This window comes from Panulirus ornatus, chromosome 44 (assembly GCF_036320965.1).
Source record: "Panulirus ornatus isolate Po-2019 chromosome 44, ASM3632096v1, whole genome shotgun sequence".
Taxonomy (NCBI): Eukaryota; Metazoa; Arthropoda; class Malacostraca; order Decapoda; family Palinuridae; genus Panulirus; species Panulirus ornatus.
The window spans coordinates 14,230,030-14,251,787 of NC_092267.1; the positions used below are offsets into that span (position 1 = coordinate 14,230,030).

Consider the following 21,758-nt stretch of genomic DNA (forward strand, 5'->3'; position numbering starts at 1 on the left):
TCTCCAAGACTCTTGCATATATTTCCATCACCTTCCATCCATACACAAATTAAACAACCATGATGCAATCACATACCCCTGTTGTGGACCAACCTTCACTTGGAAACATTACCTCTCCTATCTTCCTACTCATACACACACACCTTACATCCTTGATAAAACTTCTTGCTGCTTCTATCAATTTTCTTTCCAGGTATCTCAATCAACTCTATAATATCCTTTCTCTAGATCCATAAGTGCCACATACTGTCCCTCTGTTTTTCTAAGTATTTATCTCACACACACACAAACACACACATATATAATTTATCAGCATTCCAGTTATCAAGAACTCATTAGCACACTAAAATCTTTGTCTAGACCTCTTGTATACTGAAAGCCTAATCAAGCATTCCTCTTCACTTAAAACCCACTTGTGTATTATCTTTTCTTATCCAGTGAAATAAACATCCCTATATCCTACCACATTAAGCACACTCTTACCTATATCACAAGTAAGCACATTACCCAGAGCCCTGCTTGGCATACTACGTCCATAATATCTTTTAGCATACTCTGTGCCCAAAATGCAGTTCAGCACAAGCCACTGTAAATAAAACAATACTAGTAAGAGTAAATGACCAGCAGTTATACACCTAAGAGTATTTTCTATATTTCACTGGCTTCAAGTGTGACAACCCTAAGCACTACTGATTCCTCAATCTGGTCATGTTTATGTGACAAAGTCAAAGTCCTACCTCAAAGAGAGTTATGCAAAATTCCCTTTTCAGAGCTTACCTCTGGACATTTCACAATTTGTAATCTAATAACTAGGACATTATCTTATATTCCATTTCTTTAAAAATACTGATCAGTTACACATGGGTGACTCCTTGTTCATCTGAAACTGATGAGCACCATGTTCACAATTCTTCTGCACTTTCTCTCTAGATAACCCACCTCTAAGACGAATCCTCCTGTACAATTCCCCTAGTACATAATTATATACATAATTTATCATAACCAAACTTAAAAACATTGTCCTCTATCACTCATATACTGAAGGAACTGCCCAGAGGAGAAATGGCTTACGGAAGAATTGGTAGAGGGAATGTATGGGGTAGAGATGTTATGGGAAGAACTGTCCTGATACACAGGTTCACATGTACAGTAGAGATATACACAAATCTTGACAGAATTAATCGCATTTTACATCCTTGATAGATAATTCACTGCTGCTGAAATCATTGAGCATTATAATTGTAAGGCCACTTTTCATTAGTGCCTTATTGGCATTCTATGTTCTGTTCATCTACTGAACTGAGACTTGAAATATCTTATAAGTGCATTGCTGCATTTCTACAGCAAACTTTGAGCATCCATTCCTTAATGTTTTTGTTATAATGGGCTAAAAGACCTCTATTTCATTCATTTGGACTTCAGTATTCTCTTGATGTTAAAAGCCAAGTCTATGGTAGAAAAAATATAAATAAAACTTCTCTACAAATGAACCTGGAATAAACAAGTCTCCTAATAAATCATGCTTGCATATTACATTTTGTTTAACACATACTTACTTATTCTTTCTATATTTGTTATACCAGTGATTTTTTCAAAAAAATTCAAATGACTTAGAAAAGAAATCACTTACTTCTCACTTATGTTTCTGAACTCATTATTACAAAATGCTGATTTCATTTTTGATTACTCAGGTACTGTAAAAGCTCTCTCTATGTTTGCCAAAGCTAACCCACTTTAAGACCAATTTGCAGATTTATAATAATATTAGCAATTACAACTTCTTTTCCACAGTTTGTGCAAGATACGTAAAAGAAAATACATTGTGGAACATATACTTTTCATATATTTTTATGCAAAATCAATTTGTACCTGTTATTTGTATCCAACCAACAGATATGAAACAACAAGACACCTAAATCCTACATACTAATGTTTATAAAAAAAATGCACAATCTATATTTCCATCTGAAATAAACTCCAAAAGAACCTGATAATCAATCACAGGTGTATTCACAGTCAGCAATAAAATAAAGATCCTGTGATCAAATGGCTAAAGTAGTTACCCGATGAAGTGTAAAAATATGCACTACATGTACATACATAGATAAGCTTATTTCCTGCCTCAAGAGACACTTTTATCTTTATGAGGTTCCTGCAGCCCTCAGGAAGCCAGCTAAGTCCAACAGGTGGGAACACAGGCCATAAAGCATAGTGGTATTATGTGTGCAACTGAGTAGTAGCTGTTTAGTGTTTCCACTGGAGCATTAGCATTATGATGTTACTTGCATCATCTTGGAATAATCTGAAATGGTGTTTGTCGTGCTGTAGGACAGGGTAATTTCCAGAGCGCTGATAAGAATGGGTGACTCATGTTTGTTTGTGGAGTGTATGTGTTTTGTCAGTGTTATATCTGTTGGGCTAGGAGGATATGAGTAGTGGTTGCTGAAGTGTGAGGTAAGGGTAAGCCTATATTTCTATTTGGGGGTTGGTGGTTAGTTATGGAGTGGTTCAGGTAAGAAGGATCTCAATCTAATGCATAAAACTAAGTACAGTACATGTTGTGGTGACATCGTATTGGAAGGATCTTTGTTTTATTGAACAGATGTTGAGTGACTGTTCTGAATGGTGTATTCTACGTGGTTTTACAGTTCTGAGTGCTGTATTCTTACGTGGTTTGCAGCTTAATTGCATATGCTTTTGAGATGGTAGAAGAAAAGACAGGTAAGACAGCTTAAAATGAAGCAAACTGTTTGTAGTGGATGTTAAGGGATTCTTTTTCTTGTCCACAAATAGGCTTTTGCCACGTTCACCCCCTTGATGAAGTTCCTAAAGGAATCAGGTGTCAAAGATACAGACTGATAGATAAAAAGAATCTGGTGCCAGTTAATTTTCTGAGCACATTTAGTTTGTGCGTTGCTTTTGTGATGTCATTGGTGAGGGAAATGAATGCCACGTCTGTGATACCAAGAATGGTTGGTGCTATGTTTAGTTGGAGTGACTGTCCACTCATGGTGACTTGAGAGTGTGAGCTGGATTCATGTCTGTCTGGGGTTAACAGAAGGTCAAAGGAGCTCTAAGGAAATGCATATATTGTTCTGGATGAGCCAGTGTTACAACTGTGTTGTTGCTATTGTGTTGATAGGGATTTGAAATATGACTGTAAGGTTATCTGCACTTGAAAGGGCTCCCATGGTTGGTGGACATAACTAGAGGTCATGTAAAGAAGGTTGGAGAAAGAAGTGCTCCTTGGGAACTCTTCGGTTTATGTAACGAAAGCCATTTCCTTCTTCCTGGCACCACCTCACTAACATAGGAAACGAAGGGGGCAGGGGGGGAGGTGATAACAGGTAGAGATGGTGTGAGTATTTTGAAGGGTTGCTAAATGTGTTTGATGACAGAATGGCAGATGTTGGGTGTTTTGGTCAGGATGGTGTACGAAGTGAGAAAATCAGGGAGAGTGGTTTGGTGAAGAGAAAAAAGGTGGTGAAAGCAGAAAAAGAAAGTCCACAACTGCTCACTTCCATTCTCTAGCTGTCATGTGTAAGGCAACAAAACTACAACTCCCTATTCACAAACAGGCCAGACAGACCTTTCCAAGGTTGACCTCAGACACTTCACACGCCCTGGTTTGGTTCACTGACAGCACATCGACCCCAGTATACCATATCGTTCCAATTCACTCTATCCCATGCAAGCCTTTCATCTGGATAACCCATATGCTACGGTTGATAGAGATGCCTTGTGAAACATCTTAAGAATATACAGCGTGGGAGGAAACCAGTTGCATGCAGTGAGGAGTCTTTATCAAGGGTGAAAGGCATGTGCACGAGTAGGAAGAGAGAAGAGTAAACAGGTATAAGTGAAGGTCAGTCTACAGCAGAGGTGTGTGATGTCAACATGGTTGTTTAATTTGTTTATAGATGGGGTGGTGAAGGAGGTAAATGCAAGAGTCTTGGAGAGAGGGACTAGTATGCAGTCTGTACAGGACAAGAAGTGAGTCAGTTGTTGTTTGCTGATAATACAGCACTGGTGGCAGATTCTAGTGTGAAACTGCAGCAGTAGGTGACTGAGTTTGGAAGGATCAGTGAAAGGAGGAAGTTGATACCAAACGTGAATAAAAGGTAATTTGGACTGCCCTGTCCAAATGGAAATATGGACACAGAAGTGAGTCAAAAGTCACGTCTAGTAAGATTGTATCATCATCCTCAGACCAAATGAAGTTGAATCACATCAAAGAACTTCTCAATCCAAAGTTGTCCCTTATTTCCCTGCTTCTGGAAGTACCACAGCCTTGGGGTTGCAGGAGCTCCTGGGAAACAGCAATTAAGTATGATAAAATAAAATATATATTATTATCATTATTCATTTATATTTATTTATTATACTTACTCACTGTTTCCTGCATCAGCGAGGTAGTGCCACAGACAGACGAAGAATGGCCCATGCATGGACATATACATGTACATGTATATGCATGTATATGTGCGTATGTGGGCGTTTATGTATATATATATATGTGTATATGAGTGAATGGGCCATTCTTCGTCTGTTTTCTGGCGATACCTCTCTGAAGCAGGAAAAAGTGATTATGTATAATGAATAATATCAACATATATACACAAGTACATATTCATACTTGCTTGCCTTCATCCATTCCTAGCACTACTTTGCCCCACAGGAAACAGCATCACTACCCTTCTGCTTCAGCGAGGTAGTGCCATGAAAACAGACAAAATAAGGCCACATTTGTTCACACTCAGTCTCTAGCTGTCATGTGTAATGCACCGAAACCACAGCTCTCTATCCACATCCAGGCCCTACAGTCTTTTCTATGGTTTACCCCAGACAATTCACATGCCCTGGTTCATTCCACTGACAGCACATTGACCCCAGTGTACCACATCATTCCAATTCACTCTATTCCTTGCACACCTCTCACCCTCCTGTATGTTCAGGCCCCAATTGCTCAAAATCTTTTTCAGTCCATCCTTCCACCTCCAATTTGGTCTCCCGCTTCTTGTTCCCTCCACCTCCGACACAAATATCCTCTTTGTCAATCTTTTCTTACTCATTCTCTCCATATCACCAAACCATATCAACACACTCTCTTCTGCTCTCTTAACCACACTACTTTTATTTCCACCCAGCTCTCTTACCCTTTCATTACTTACTCAATCACATATCTCTCTTACCCTTTCATTACTTACTCAATCACATATCTCTCTTACCCTTTCATTACTTACTCAATCAAACCACCTCACACTATATATTGTCCTAAAACATTTCATATCCAACACATCCACCCTCCTCCATACAATCCTATCTACAGCCCATTCCTCACAACGATATAATATTGTTGGAACTACTATTCCTTCAAACACCCATTTTTGCTCTCTGAGATAATGTTCTCTCTTTCTACACATTCTTCATCGCTCCCAGAACCTTCATCCCCTCCCCCACCCTGTGATTCATTTCTGCTTCCAAGGTTCCATTCGCAGCTAAGTCCACTCCCAGATAACTAAAATACTTCACTTCCTCCAATTTTTCTCCATTCAAACCTATATCCCAATCAACTTGTCCCTCAACCCTACTGAACCTAATAACCTTGATCTTATTCACATTTACTCTCAACTTTCTCCTTTCACACACTTTTCCAAATCTGTCACCAACTTCTGCAGCTTCTCACTCAAATTAGCCACCAGAGCTGTATCAGCAGCAAACAAGTATGAATATGTACATGTGTATATATGTATATATCGTTTTCTATGTATGTATATGTGTATATGTTGATATGTATTTGTATGTGAATATATATGTGTGTGTATGGGGTTTATATATATATATATATATATATATATATATATATATATATATATGAGTGTGTATATATGTGGCGCTACCTCGCTGATGCGGGAAACAGTGATTAAGTATATAAAAAAGAATATTGTGAAGAGGGTTCATTGAATATGAAATGACATGGTAAGAGAGAAGTGTAGTAGTATGAAGAGTATGTATCAAACATAGACATGAAGAGAAGATGTCTTAGATGGTTAACATATTGGACATGGAGAGATCAAAGAAAATGGGGAAATGATAAGAAAGAGGGGAAAAAATGAGTGAAAAAGGCCTATAGTGTTCAAAACCTGAACATGCAGGAGGGTGTGAAGTGTGCAGAGGATACAGTAAATTGGAGCAGTGTGGTATATATGGGGTGACATGATGTCAATAGGCTGAACCAGGGTATATCAAGCAGTCAGGAAAAACCACATAAATGTCTGTAGAATCTTGCTGTGGTTTCAGTGCATTATTTATGACACCTATGGAGAGGATGTGACCTACTGAGGCCACTGTTCATATATTCCTGGCACTCTCATGGGAAACTGCAATTAACCACAGGAAACAGCAATTAACACTCCTCACACCACACAGTGACATCAAAAATTTCAGTTCCAAAACATTCATCCCCTTCTGAAATTTGTCTTCTATGGCCCTCAATACACATTCATACAACAATGCCAAGACTACTGTGCAATCAAACATTACCCATCTTTGCCCCCCTTTGCCTCTCTTTCCACAATTTCTCAATAAACCTATGATGTTTGCCCCTTACCAAAGATATGGCTCACTTCAGCTCCTATAGTTCCATTTCTTACTATGTCCACTACCAGGTATCTAAAACACCACTTTCTCCAGAATCATTCGATTCAAACTCACTTTTCAACTAACCTATCTCTTACCACTGCTAAACCTAATAACCTTGCTTTTATTCACCTTTACTCTCAACTTTCTCCATTCATACACTCTCCCAAACTTACACACCAGCTTCTGCAATATCTCGCTCAAATCTGCCATCAGCACTGTGTCATCAGTAAATAAATATCTTACCCTCCCATGCTCCCATTCCCGACAGACTACAGACTTACTCCTCTCTCCAAGACCCTTGCATTCACTTCCCTCCCTCCATAAACAAATTAAACAGCCATGGTGACAAGAGGCAATCCTGCTGAAAAAAATCCATAACCAACCACCAACCATCATGTAGAAATAAAAAGCTTACCCCATTTCATATTTTAGCAACATATACTCCCTAATTCCCCCCACCCCCTTAATATACAACAAAGACAAAACATATATACAATGATATGACCTGACAAGCATTTAAAAACTGTCCTAACAATTCACTCTTGAACTTCAACCCATCTGTTTGAACCATAATTCCCAGAGATGCACAAGTAACACTTTTTCATCCATGCTCGGAACATCACCCATCTCCACAACACTACAATCATTGACTCAACGTATTCTAACTCTTAATGCTCATGATGCATCTACCATTAGCACACTGAATATTTACAGCTCAACTGGTCTGCACTCTCTACAGAGACGTGCACACAAAATCTCTACACTTTGACCTATGGTCCTGCCTGGAGGACATTGCTGAATTCCTGAGCACTACAGGAGCCTCATAAAGACAGAAAGGACTCTTATGGAAGGTACCAAGTAAGCAGTGTAACTACCCTAGGAGCCCTTTCTGAAAGGGTGCTAGTGTTGCTTCAAGATCTCTTTCCTAGGCTGCACCATATTCAGTATCAGGGACAGGATGGACCCCTTTGAAGAGAGAAGTAGTTCAATGAGACTGTCCTCTGTTTCATCAGCAGATGATGATACAGCCTCACCAAAGGTGCCTTCAATTATGTTACACCTCCAAACAGGCAGAGTCTCAGTTATACATCTTTCTTTCTTTCATACCTGTTCGCTATTTTCTGTGAGTAAGGTCATGTCAGCAAAAAAAAAAACATTTTTCATCCCCTCATATATTTTTGTGGATACAAGCATATGATGCTCTCTGGATGAAATCATTATACATCTGCTAGCTAATACTAGTGTTTCTAATGGTGTGCGAACCAGCAACCCACCTCAGTGTGCCTTAGGCTATCTTGAGGAAAGGATGTTCTTTCTTTACACTTTCTGGCAACCACTTCATTTTGGAAATTTCACTTCTGGGCACTGTAATTCTTCAACTTGTGCACCAAGTCAGTTTTTACTTTTTCAAGTAGGTGAAAGCCCAAATTCTTGCCTGGAAGCAAGAAAATGCGGGTATACATGAGATTTCTGGGCACACTAGGCGTTTCCTGCAACACCTCATCAATGCCTCGCCTCATTCAGAGAATCAAGACCCTATGGACCCAGAAGATGAACCTAGAATATATCAAATACCTTGCCAATTCCATGCCCAAAAGTCTGCTGATGGTAATCAGGGCCAAAGGAGATATGACAGTGTTAACATTGCCTTTACAAATGAATGGGGAGATAGACAACATTTTTTGTGGACACTATTAATATAAGTATGTATATATATATATATATATATATATATATATATATATATATATATATATATATATATATATATATATATATATATTTCTTTTTTTTTTTTTTGCCGCTGTCTCCCGCGTTTGCGAGGTAGCGCAAGGAAACAGACGAAAGAAATGGCCCAACCCACCCCCATACACATGTATATACATACGTCCACACACGCAAATATACATACCTACACAGCTTTCCATGGTTTACCCCAGACGCTTCACATGCCCTGATTCAACCCACTGACAGCACGTCAACCTCAGTATACCACATCGATCTAATTCACTCTATTCCTTGCCCTCCTTTCACCCTCCTGCATGTTTAGGCCCCGATCACACAAAATCTTTTTCACTCCCACTTCTCGTTCCCTCCACCTCCGACACATATATCCTCTTGGTCAATCTTTCCTCACTCATTCTCTCCATGTGCCCAAACCATTTCAAAACACCCTCTTCTGCTCTCTCAACCACGCTCTTTTTATTTCCACACATCTCTCTTACCCTTACGTTACTTACTCGATCATGTGTATGGGGGTGGGTTGGGCCATTTCTTTCGTCTGTTTCCTTGCGCTACCTCACAAATGTGGGAGACAAAAAAAAAAAAAAAAAAAAAAAAAAAAAAAAAAAAAAAAAAATTGTTGTTGTTCGCTGATGATACAGCGCTGGTGGCTGATTCATGTGAGAAACTGCAGAAGCTGGTGACTGAGTTTGGTAAAGTGTGTGGAAGAAGAAAGTTAAGAGTAAATGTGAATAAGAGCAAGGTAATAACCTTGCTCTTATTCACAGTAGGGGTGAGGGTCAAGTCAATTGGGAGGTGAGTTTGAATGGAGAAAAACTGGAGGAAGTGAAGTGTTTTAGATATCTGGGAGTGGATCTGTCAGCGGATGGAACCATGGAAGCGGAAGTGGATCATAGGGTGGGGGAGGGGGCGAAAATTTTGGGAGCCTTGAAAAATGTGTGGAAGTCGAGAACATTATCTCGGAAAGCAAAAATGGGTATGTTTGAAGGAATAGTGGTTCCAACAATGTTGTATGGTTGCGAGGCGTGGGCTATGGATAGAGATGTGCGCAGGAGGATGGATGTGCTGGAAATGAGATGTTTGAGGAAAATGTGTGGTGTGAGGTGGTTTGATCGAGTAAGTAACGTAAGGGTAAGAGAGATGTGTGGAAATAAAAAGAGCGTGGTTGAGAGAGCAGAAGAGGGTGTTTTGAAATGGTTTGGGCACATGGAGAGAATGAGTGAGGAAAGATTGACCAAGAGGATATATGTGTCGGAGGTGGAGGGAACGAGGAGAAGAGGGAGACCAAATTGGAGGTGGAAAGATGGAGTGAAAAAGATTTTGTGTGATCGGGGCCTGAACATGCAGGAGGGTGAAAGGAGGGCAAGGAATAGACTGAATTGGAGCGATGTGGTATACAGGGGTTGACGTGCTGTCAGTGGATTGAATCAAGGCATGTGAAGCGTCTGGGGTAAACCATGGAAAGCTGTGTAGGTATGTATATTTGCGTGTGTGGACGTGTGTATGTACATGTGTATGGGGGGGGGTTGGGCCATTTCTTTCGTCTGTTTCCTTGCGCTACCTCGCAAACGCGGGAGACAGCGACAAAGTATGAAAATAAAAAAAAAAAAAAAAAAAAATATATATATATATATATATATATATATATATATATATATATATATATATATATATATATATATATATATATATATCTTTCAAACTATTCGCCATTTCCCGCGTTAGCGAGGTAGCGTTAAGAACAGAGGACTGGGCCTTGGAGGGAATATCCTCACCTGGCCCCCTTCTCTGTTCCTTGTTTTGGAAAATTAAAAAAAAAAAAAAATAAACGAGAGGGGAAGATTTCCAGCCCCCTGCTCCCTCCCCTTTTAGTCGCCTTCTACGACACGCAGGGAATACGTGGGAAGTATTCTTTCTCCCCTATCCCCAGGGATAATATATATATATATATATATATATATATATATATATATATATATATATATATATATATATATATATATATGTTTACGGATGGGGTTGTTAGGGAGGTGAATGCAAGAGTTTTGGAAAGAGGGGCAAGTATGAAGTCTGTTGGGGATGAGAGAGCTTGGGAAGTGAGTCAGTTGTTGTTCGCTGATGATACAGCGCTGGTGGCTGATTCATGTGAGAAACTGCAGAAGCTGGTGACTGAGTTTGGTAAAGTGTGTGAAAGAAGAAAGTTAAGAGTAAATGTGAATAAGAGCAAGGTTATTAGGTACAGTAGGGTTGAGGGTCAAGTCAATTGGGAGGTGAGTTTGAATGGAGAAAAACTGGAGGAAGTGAAGTGCTTTAGATATCTGGGAGTGGATCTGGCAGCGGATGGAACCATGGAAGCGGAAGTGGATCATAGGGTGGGGGAGGGGGCGAAAATTCTGGGAGCCTTGAAGAATGTGTGGAAGTCGAGAACATTATCTCGGAAAGCAAAAATGGGTATGTTTGAAGGAATCGTGGTTCCAACAATGTTGTATTGTTGCGAGGCGTGGGCTATGGATAGAGTTGTGCACAGGAGGGTGGATGTGCTGGAAATGAGATGTTTGAGGACAATGTGTGGTGTGAGGTGGTTTGATCGAGTAAGTAACGTAAGGGTAAGAGAGATGTGTGGAAATAAAAAGAGCGTGGTTGAGAAAGCGGAAGAGGGTGTTTTGAAATGGTTTGGGCAAATGGAGAGAATGAGTGAGGAAAGATTGACCAAGAGAATATATGTGTCGGAGGTGGAGGGAACGAGGAGAAGAGGGAGACCAAATTGGAGGTGGAAAGATGGAGTGAAAAAGATTTTGTGTGATCGGGGCCTGAACATGCAGGAGGGTGAAAGGAGGGCAAGGAATAGAGTGAATTGGATCGATGTGGTATACCGGGGTTGACGTGCTGTCAGTGGATTGAATCAAGGCATGTGAAGCATCTGGGGTAAACCATGGAAAGCTGTGTAGGTATGTATATTTGCGTGTGTGGACGTATGTATGTACATGTGTATGGGGGTGGGTTGGGCCATTGCTTTCGTCTGTTTCCTTGCGCTACCTCGCAAACGCGGGAGACAGCGGAAAAAAAAAAAAAAAAAAAAAAAATATATTATTAAAAAAGGGAGTGACTGTATTACTGACTGGTTGGTAAGGTTATTCAATGTATGTATGACTCATGGTGAGGTGCCTGAGGATTGGCGGAATGCGTGCATAGTGCCATTGTACAAAGGCAAAGGGGATAAGAGTGAGTGCTCAAATTACAGAGGTATAAGTTTGTTGAGTATTCCTGGTATATTATATGGGAGGGTATTGATTGAGAGGGTGAAGGCATGTACAGGGCATCAGATTGGGGAAGAGCAGTGTGGTTTCAGAAGTGGTAGAGGATGTGTGGATCAGGTGTTTGCTTTGAAGAATGTATGTGAGAAATACTTAGAAAAGCAAATGGATTTGTATGTAGCATTTATGGATCTGGAGAAGGCATATGATAGAGTTGATAGAGATGCTCTGTGGAAGGTATTAAGAATATATGGTGTGGGAGGCAAGTTGTTAGAAGCAGTGAAAAGTTTTTATCGAGGATGTAAGGCATGTGTACGTGTAGGAAGAGAGGAAAGTGATTGGTTCTCAGTGAATGTAGGTTTGCGGCAGGGGTGTGTGATGTCTCCATGGTTGTTTAATTTGTTTATGGATGGGGTTGTTAGGGACGTGAATGCAAGAGTTTTGGAAAGAGGGGCAAGTATGAAGTCTGTTGGGGATGAGAGAGCTTGGGAAGTGAGTCCGTTGTTGTTCGCTGATGATACAGCGCTGGTGGCTGATTCATGTGAGAAACTGCAGAAGCTGGTGACTGAGTTTGGTAAAGTGTGTGAAAGAAGAAAGTTAAGAGTAAATGTGAATAAGAGCAAGGTTATTAAGTACAGTAGGGTTGAGGGTCAAGTCAATTGGGAGGTAAGTTTGAATGGAGAAAAACTGGAGGAAGTAAAGTGTTTTAGATATCTGGGAGTGGATCTGGCAGCGGATGGAACCATGGAAGCGGAAGTGGATCATAGGGTGGGGGAGGGGGCGAAAATTCTGGGAGCCTTGAAGAATGTGTGGAAGTCGAGAACATTATCTCGGAAAGCAAAAACGGGTATGTTTGAAGGAATAGTGGTTCCAACAATGTTGTATGGTTGCGAGGTGTGGGCTATGGATAGAGTTGTGCGCAGGAGGATGGATGTGCTGGAAATGAGATGTTTGAGGACAATGTGTGGTGTGAGGTGGTTTGATCGAGTAAGTTACGTAAGGGTAAGAGAGATGTGTGGAAATAAAAAGAGCGTGGTTGAGAAAGCAGAAGAGGGTGTTTTGAAATGGTTTGGGCACATGGAGAGAATGAGTGAGGAAAGATTGACCAAGAGGATATATGTGTCGGAGGTGGAGGGAACGAGAAGTGGGAGACCAAATTGGAGGTAGAAAGATGGAGTGAAAAAGATTTTGTGTGATTGGGGCCTGAACATGCAGGAAAATGAAAGGAGGGCAAGGAATAGAGTGAATTGGATCGATGTGGTATACCGGGGTTGACGTGCTGTCAGTGGATTGAATCAGGGCATGTGAAGCGTCTGGGGTAAACCATGGAAAGCTGTGTAGGTATGTATATTTGCGTGTGTGGACGTATGTATATACATGTGTATGGGGGTGGGTTGGGCCATTTCTTTTGTCTGTTTCCTTGCGCTACCATGCAAATGAGGGAGACAGCAACAAAGCAAAAAAAAAATATATATATATATATATATATATATATATATATATATATATATATATATATATATATATATATATATATATATATATATATTTATCATATATTGTCTGTTATCCTGGCGCTACCTTGCTAAAGCAGGGGATGGCAATGCTGTTTCCTTGGGGGCAGGGTGGCGCCAGGAATGGATTGAAGGCAAGCAAGTATGAATAGGTACATGTGTATATAAGTATGTCTGTGTATGTGTATGCATATGTCCATATGTGTGTATATGTTGATATGTATATGTATGTGTATGTATATGTACGCATATGGGCGTTTATGTATATATGAGTGGATGGGTCGTTCTTCATCCATTTCCTGGGGTTGCCTTGCTGATGCGGGAAACAGTGATCAAGCATAGAAAAAATATAAAAAATACACACAGGTCTCTTCCCTTCCACTGTCTTGCGAACCACAGTTTTGAGTATACATGCTTAGAGTAATGTATATCAATTCAAAAACCCCAGCATCAAGTTTTGAGTACCCATTGCCTTTCCATGGCACCATCATTAACATTTATGGCCACTGGGCAAGTGTCAAATGGCTGCAGGATGTGCGCAGCCCAGCTAGTTAGACTAACATTGCTAGGGAGAAGTTTGTAGGAGTGTCATAACCAAGTGGTGTTGCTTAGGAGAGCGTCAAGGTAGCCTTTTGTGTAGCGCAGGTGGGTGGCTTCTTCGTGGGAGAATGATGTGGCATGAAGGCTGACTTACTGCCAACAAATTATTACTTTACAGTTTGTACATTATTTGTTTGTACTTTTATAAGATATATATGTTGTTTTGATTTATAATATACTTATTTCTAACCTGTAAGTGATTATTAGGGGACTTCAAGTATGTTTCTCAAGGATTACTCCCCCCTAACACCCCTATTTTCCCACCGACCTTGTCGCTTGCCAACCTGGGGTCTCCCAGATGGCAGCAAGGGACTTCTGTCTGTGGGTGTTACCAGACTCTGCCTGCTTGAGGTTACACCATGAATGAAGACCCACCTTTGGGGAAGCTGTATCACTGTTGGTTGTTGAAAGAGAGTACACTCTTGAAAAAAAAAAAAAAGTCCATCCTGCCCCTAGTCCCATGGATCATAATCTTGAGGCTGCAGGAGCCCCTGAATAAGGAGCCCTAGGGTTGTACAATAATAATTTTTTTGTTCATATCACTAAGATAAATAATTAATGTCAGGATTGAGCCACAGGTACCCTTAGAAAATGACTAAAAATTAAGACTGTACCTTGAAATCTATACAATAAATGTAGTACCAAATCAAACCAATATCTCCATGAAGCCTCTCCTACCTAATATATCATGTAACATGTTACATGCATATGGAAATAATAATACAATAAAATACATAAAATATCAACATGTCCTACATAAAATATCAACATGCCTTATTCATACATGGAGAAAAAAAATTCAGAGCTTCAAAGATACAGTATTTCATAGCACCAATGCTGGACCTTAAACATTTTCAGATTTTTCGTTTTATCATTTTCTGGCTCTTGAATGATTATCTCGGCAGAACAATTCAAGGTCCACTATCACATGTGTATGTTTCATGATTAAATCATAATTACAGTCACATACTTAAATAAAAGATTCATAAGTTTATGAAGTTCATTCAGGGAGTTACCTGCAATACTACTAATGCGTTGCTTTACAGGTCAATATTTGAAAAGATATCTTGAAAAATTCAAATGTGCTTAATGGTCACTGTCTACACACTTGTGTGCAGCTATACACAACTCTCTCTTTGGAGTGTCGCTAGGCGTCGGACATCTACTTTGACAGCATCATCTGAAGAACTGGTGGACAAGGGGCGCGGCTCACTGATATCTCCATTGCTGATACGACAATCTGAAAGTTGTATATAGATTGATACACTCCATCTTTCACTGTAATGCAACAAGTGCAATACTATCAAAACATCTAGCCCTAAATGATACAGTACATTCAACAAAAGAACCTCAACTAAAGGCATCTTACTTTTTAGTTACTCTGCATCTTAATGTCTCAAACATAAGTAAAATTAGCTGGATATCATCAAAGAACAAAAATTAGAGGAAACTCCAACCAACAGCAATCATATATAATGATTTGGCAAACTCTGCTGCATGTCTGCACAAAAGATGTAACCAATGGGCCAAATTCAGCGTACTTGGAAGGTTCTATGCCTTATATGAGTAGAATCTATGTTATCTGGGTAACACCTCTAGACAGATATTTACACAATGAATTTCACACTTCAATTCTAAGTCTGTGTACCATGACCTGGGTTATGAATGAGTTAGCATCGCACAAAAATTTCTTAGAATAATCATTCATGCCAATGAGAGCACATTTACATGAGTTTTATAGAAAGGAAACTGAGTGGCCTTCAAGCTAGGTTCTGAGGACCAGGCATGAGATGAGCCTGAATTATCTGACAATGATAAACTCTACAGATGATGTGGAGAGTAATTTTATGGACACTGGCTCTCTTAGCACCAAAAGTTCAACTAGGTGAGGCAGGAAAAGGTTTTCTAGCAAAAATGAAGGCAATGTTGCCAGCATTTGCCTGATCCTAACTAAACTGCTTTTGACTGGTGTGGCTGGTAATTCTACAAACTTTTACAGTTTTGTTATGAAAAATTGTAAATAAAATACACTGATTATAACAACAAAAGGTTTATCACATATGATAAAACATAATAATAGTGAAAATTTCAATGGAGATAAAATAAATGATAAAACATGCACAGTGGCAACTCGTATGACACTATGGCCTTACTCTTGCACCTTGTGATGCAATGTGTTGAAACATCTACAAAACTTCTACATGCAATAACAATGGGAGTAGAGGATGGAAACTACTTTTGAAACATTTTTTCCATTGTTATATGAACATCTTTGAATTTGTGAGGCTAACTACATTTTCTAAACCTGAAAAATGAATATTGTGAGAGTTCAAAAGGATAATTCAGTGGGACATCAAGGGGATAATGCATGCATAAAGCAACTGCTCCAATCATCATGAGGCTTTCTCTACAAAAAGTACTGAACACAATATGGGACATTCTAGACTTAATGACACACATGGGATACCATAAAAGGTATCTTAATAGTTTATGCCCCCACAGAAGTTATGAAATTTCTGTTGAATGCAATCAGTAGATCAATTTTTTGAAGGCCCTGGCAAGGAACACTTATCCCCTTGGTTAGGTTAGGCTAACTAAGGTTCATTATATTAGGATGTATACCATCGCTCACCAAAAATATTTCCATGGGATGGAAACTAAAACTACCCCAAATAATCATCCAGGTTTGACTGGCCAAACAGACTTTTAAATCACAGCCAAATGTTCTGATGATTCAATCAGGTGTGAGCAGTTATTTCACAAGGAACAGTACTAAGAAGGTCAGTAATCAAACTGTCTGGGAAAGATTCTGCAAACTACCCTAATTCTATTGTAGGAAAAAACATATAATATCAACTTTTACTCAAATATCTTATATTGGGTTACCTCATACTGTTCTTAAGCTGTTTCCACTCCCAGAGTACCAGTATTAACCTAAACAAAATTTTTTCCTAAAATATTTAACTTTTTCTCTGATTCTTTCTATTTCATGTTACCTCAAAAATTCTAAGATGAGTGATGCTCAAACCACTTAAAGAATTCTGCAACTAACCTATAAAAAAAATCATATAAAAAACATTAATAAGAAAAAAGCCCAGTGATCTGCCTTAGCTACCAGGAAAAGACAGAAGAGAACAAGGGGAAAACAAGGCAAGACTCAACACCAGATGATAATAAAAGCGCTGAAGGGCAATATATAACTTACTGAATTTGCCAAATGCACACTAGTTTTAAGTGAGAAAGTATTACTGTGTGAATGAACATCTCTCCTTTGGAATTGCTTCCCAGATTTTATTCATTTTCATTTACTATACTTAACCGCCGTCTCCTGCGTTAGTAAGGTAGTGCAAGGAAACAGACAAGGAAATGGCCCAACCCAACCACATACATGTGTATATACATAAATATCCACACATGCCCATATACATATGTATATTTCAATGTATACATACATATACACACGCAGGCATATAAATATATACACTTATACATATCCATACTTGCTGCCTTCATCCATTCCTGTTGCCACCCCACCATACACAAAACAGCATTCCCCCTCCCCCTCCAGTGAGGCATTGCAAAGAACAGACAAAAAAGGCCACGATCATTCACACTCATTCTAGCTGTCATGTGTAATTCACCGAAACCACAGCTCCCTTTCCACATCCAGGCCCCACAGACCTTTCCATGGTTTGCCCCAGACATTTCACATACCTGGTTCAATCCAATGATAGTACATCAATCCCGGTATAACACAATGTTCCAATTCACTCTATTACTTGCACGCTTTTCACCCTCCTGTATGTTCAGGCCCCAATCACTCAAAATCTCTTTCACTCCATCCTTCCACCTCCAATTGGTCTCCCACTTCTACTTCCCTCCATCTCTAACACATATATCCTCTATGTCAATCTTTCCTCACTCATTCTCTCATGTGTCCAAAACATTTCAATACACTCTCTTCTGCTCTCTCAACCACACTCTTTTTATTACCACACATCTCTCTTACCCTTTCATTACTAACTCGATCAAACCACCTCACACCACATATTGTCTGTGTATGTATATGTATGTATACATTGAAATGTATAGGTATGTATATGTGCATGTGTGAGCATTTATGTATATACATGTGTATGTGGGTGGGTTGGGCCATTCTTTCGTCTGTTTCCTTGCGCTACCTCACTGACGCGGGAGACAGTGACAAAGTATAAAAAATAAATAAAATATATATATTATATATTTAGTTATTATACTTAGTCACTGTCTCCCACATTAGCAAGGTAGCACAAGGAAATATATCATATCAATATATTCACTTCAAGTGCCTGAGTAAACGTGTTAATATACAAGACACACACACAAATTTTATTTGAATTTGGCATACTCCTCTATATGTACTATATCCATTAGAATCAAATCAGCACTGAGCACATGAAAAACTACTAAGTCTGCAATGCCCAGACTACTGGGTATAATGGGATAAATGAATCCATGTTATAAAACATTCCTTTTATGGGCAATTTTTCCTAAAAGTAAATCTAAAAATGAATACTGTATCTGGAAGGGTTAAGTAGGAATACTGTACATCGCAACTGTTTTTTACACTACCAAAAACTGAACCTGAAGGATAAGTATGTTAGGATACACAGACACAGGGTGATGATCTGTGTTCTCAGCATGCAAAACTAAGGTTTGGTCCCTAGTTTACACATGGGAGAAAAAAATTTTCTGTACTACTGTTTACTATGAAATGATCACGTGATCATGCTCTTGGCTGAATCATTTCATTCAAAAATATGACATCTCAAAAAAGTAAGGAACAGCATTCAAACTGTAAATCATTTTCCATTAATCAATTATACCATATAATGACAGAAGGGACTCCTGATACATGACAGCTGGAAAGGGGAAACGAGCAAATGAGGTCATTTCTTTGTCTGTTCCTGGCACTAACTCATTAATGCAAGAAATGTTGACCAAGTACAAAATACATCCATATATTTGTTTTAATACTTAATCACCATTTCTTGCATTAGCAAAGAACAGGAAAAAAAAAGACCACATCTACTCACATCTAATCTCCAGCTGCCATATGTAGTACCCCGAAACCACAGCTCTCTATCCACAGTCAGGCCCCACAAACCTTTCCATGGTTTACCCCATGTATGCCTTTCATCCCCTGCACATTCAGGCTCAGTTCATCCAAAATCTTTTTCAATCCATTTTTCCATTCTCAATTTGGTCTCCCCATTCACCTTGTTTTCCTCACTTGATACAAATATCCTTTTAGTCAACTTTTCCTCACTCATTCTCTCCATATGTCCAAACTATTTCAGCACATCCTCTTCAGCTCTCTCAACAACACTCTTTATAATACCAAATCGTTCTAATAAACTCTATCCCATGTATGCCCTTCACCCTTCTGCATGCTCAAGTCCCAATCACCCAAAATCTTTTTAAGTCCATCCTTCCACCTCCAATTTGGTCTTCTGCTTCTCCTTGTTCTATCCACCTCTGACACACTTGTCCTCTTTGTCAACCTTTCCTTACTCACTCTCTCCATATGTCCAAACCATTTCAAAACCTCTTCTGCTCTCTCAACCACACTTTTTACTATCACACATCTCTCTCTTACCCTTTCATTACGTACTTGATCAAACCACCTCAGACCACACACTATCCTTAAACATTTCATTTCCAATGCATCCATCCTCCTCTGTACAACCCTATCTATAGCCTATGCAAATATATAATATTGCTGGAACTACTATTCCTTCAAACATACCCATTTTTGCTCTCTCAGATAATGTTTTCTCTTTCCACACATTCTTCATCCCTCTTAGAACCTTTCCTCCTCCCCCATCCTGTGACTCACTTCCACTTCCATGATTCCATTTGCTGCCAAGTCCACTCCTAGATATCTAAAACACTTCACTTCATCCAATTTTTCTCTTCTCAAACTTACATTCCAACTAACTTGTCCCTCAACCAATAGGAAACTCTGTAAATGAGAGCATCAAGGTCAAGGTTAATAGCTAATGTAGTTGTTTATTTTAGAACTGCCTCCACTGCTGTCTGACTCCTGGTGATTTTAGAATTCAATTAGGTGATACTCATTGTATAAGGTGCAGTTAATGAAGGTGCTATTGTCTAATTGTGTTGGAATAAATACTGTTATCTACAGGTGATGTCGTTATTACCTGGGGCTTACACCAACTGATCCCCCCTTATAAACATATATATATGAAGAAAGGCATGTGAAGCGTCTGGGGTAAACCATGGAAAGCTGTGTAGGTATGGATATTTGCGTGTGTGGACGTATGTATATACATGTGTATGGGGGGGGGGCATTTCTTTCGTCTGTTTCCTTGCGCTACCTCGCAAACGCGGGAGACAGCGACAAAGTATAATAATATAATAAAATGAAGAAAGTGCATATGAACGCGACCCCTGTGCAACAGGCGGGAGCACTACCACTAGGCTATGATCGCCCCTACTCATAGGGGTGATCATAGCCTAGCAGTTGGAGGTTTGTATGTTATATACATATATATACAAATGTACATATTCATACTTTCTTGCATTCATCCACTCCTGGTGTCATCCCACCCTACAGGAAACAGCTTTGTCACCTCCTGCATCACCTAGGTAATGCCAGGAAACAGACATAGATAGGCCACATCTACTCACATTCATACACGAGCTGTCATGTGTAATGTACTAACACCACAGCTCCCTTTTCGCATCCTGGGTCAGTCCACTAATGGCACGTTGACCCCAGTATACTACATCATTCTAATTTACTCTAATCCATGCACACCTTTCACCCTCCTGCATGTTCTGGCCCCAATCGCTCAAAATCTTTTTCACTCCATCCATCCATCTCCAATTTCTCTAATTAGGTCTCCCACTTCTCCTTGCTCCCTCCACTTCTGACATATATCCTCTATGTCAAGCTTTCCTCACTCATTCTCTCCTTATGTCCAAACCATTTCAATACATCCTCTTCTGCTCTCTTAACCACACTCTTTTTATTACCACACATCTCTCTTACCCTTTCATTACTTACTCAATCAAACCACGTCACACCACAGACTGTACTCAAACATTTCGTTTCCCACACATTCATCCTTTTCCGCACAACCCTATCTGCAGTCCATTCCTCACAACTATATAATATTGTTGGAACTACTATACCTTTAAACATAACTATTTTTGCTCTCTAAGATAACGTTCTCTCTTTCCACACATTTTTCATCGCTCCAGAAGCTTCGCCTCTCTTCGCAGCCAATGACTTACTTTCACTTCCATGATTCTGTTCGTTCTCTGGCATGTCTACTCTCAAGTATTTAAACCATCTCACATCCTCCAATTTTTCTCCATTTAAACTCGCACCTCAAATAACATTTCCCTCAACCCTGCTAAACCTAATAACCTTGCTTTCATTCACACCTACTATCATCTTTTCAGAATTTAATGCTATAGTGATAAATCATTCATATTCTCTGACACTAATAATAGCTATGTAAAATACTTTATTAAAGCATCAAATCCTTACATTCTAAAAAATCAAGGATAGTGTAGTTCAGCATAATAAGTTGGTAAACATGTGAAATAACATTAATTCTTTTAGGTAAATAAAGTCAATGATGCTTCCTGTTCTGAAACAAGGAGACTGTTCATTCTGAGACTCATATCATCATAGGCTGAAATTTTCTGATCCATGGTGTCAAAGGCACTAATCTAACTAACTACAACAGTTACTTCAACTATCCATGCATAACCTTCAGAGTTTATTGCTGACACATAAACATTCTCACTAAATACAGTTCAAGACTTTAGTATGTACAAAAGAGAAATATTAGAAATCTTACCCCTATGTGCCTTCTTGTGTCTGCCAGCTGTGGGGTAAGGTAAGCATGAAGAAACACTGAAGCTAACACAAATTATAGACAGGAACAACTAATGTGAAGTTGATAAAGAAGCATGAGATTATGTCATG

The 21,758-nt window shown here is 39.3% G+C and overlaps 1 protein-coding gene across 2 annotated transcripts in view; it reads right to left on the bottom strand.

The window, feature by feature from the left end:
• Positions 1 to 14,739: 14,739 nt before the first annotated feature.
• The window catches only part of LOC139762771 (monocarboxylate transporter 10-like), a 145,693-nt gene continuing 138,674 nt past the window's right edge, over positions 14,740 to 21,758 (bottom strand). The window contains exons 9-10 of one of the 2 annotated variants that reach the window (XM_071687902.1): positions 21,631 to 21,657; positions 14,740 to 14,993 (exon numbers count right to left, since the gene is read on the bottom strand). In XM_071687902.1, the coding sequence (XP_071544003.1) occupies positions 14,872 to 14,993; positions 21,631 to 21,657 (149 nt within the window). In that variant the 3' untranslated portion in view covers positions 14,740 to 14,871. The remainder of the gene's footprint in view (positions 14,994 to 21,630; positions 21,658 to 21,758) is intronic. The other variant, XM_071687903.1, reaches the window with a different exon arrangement.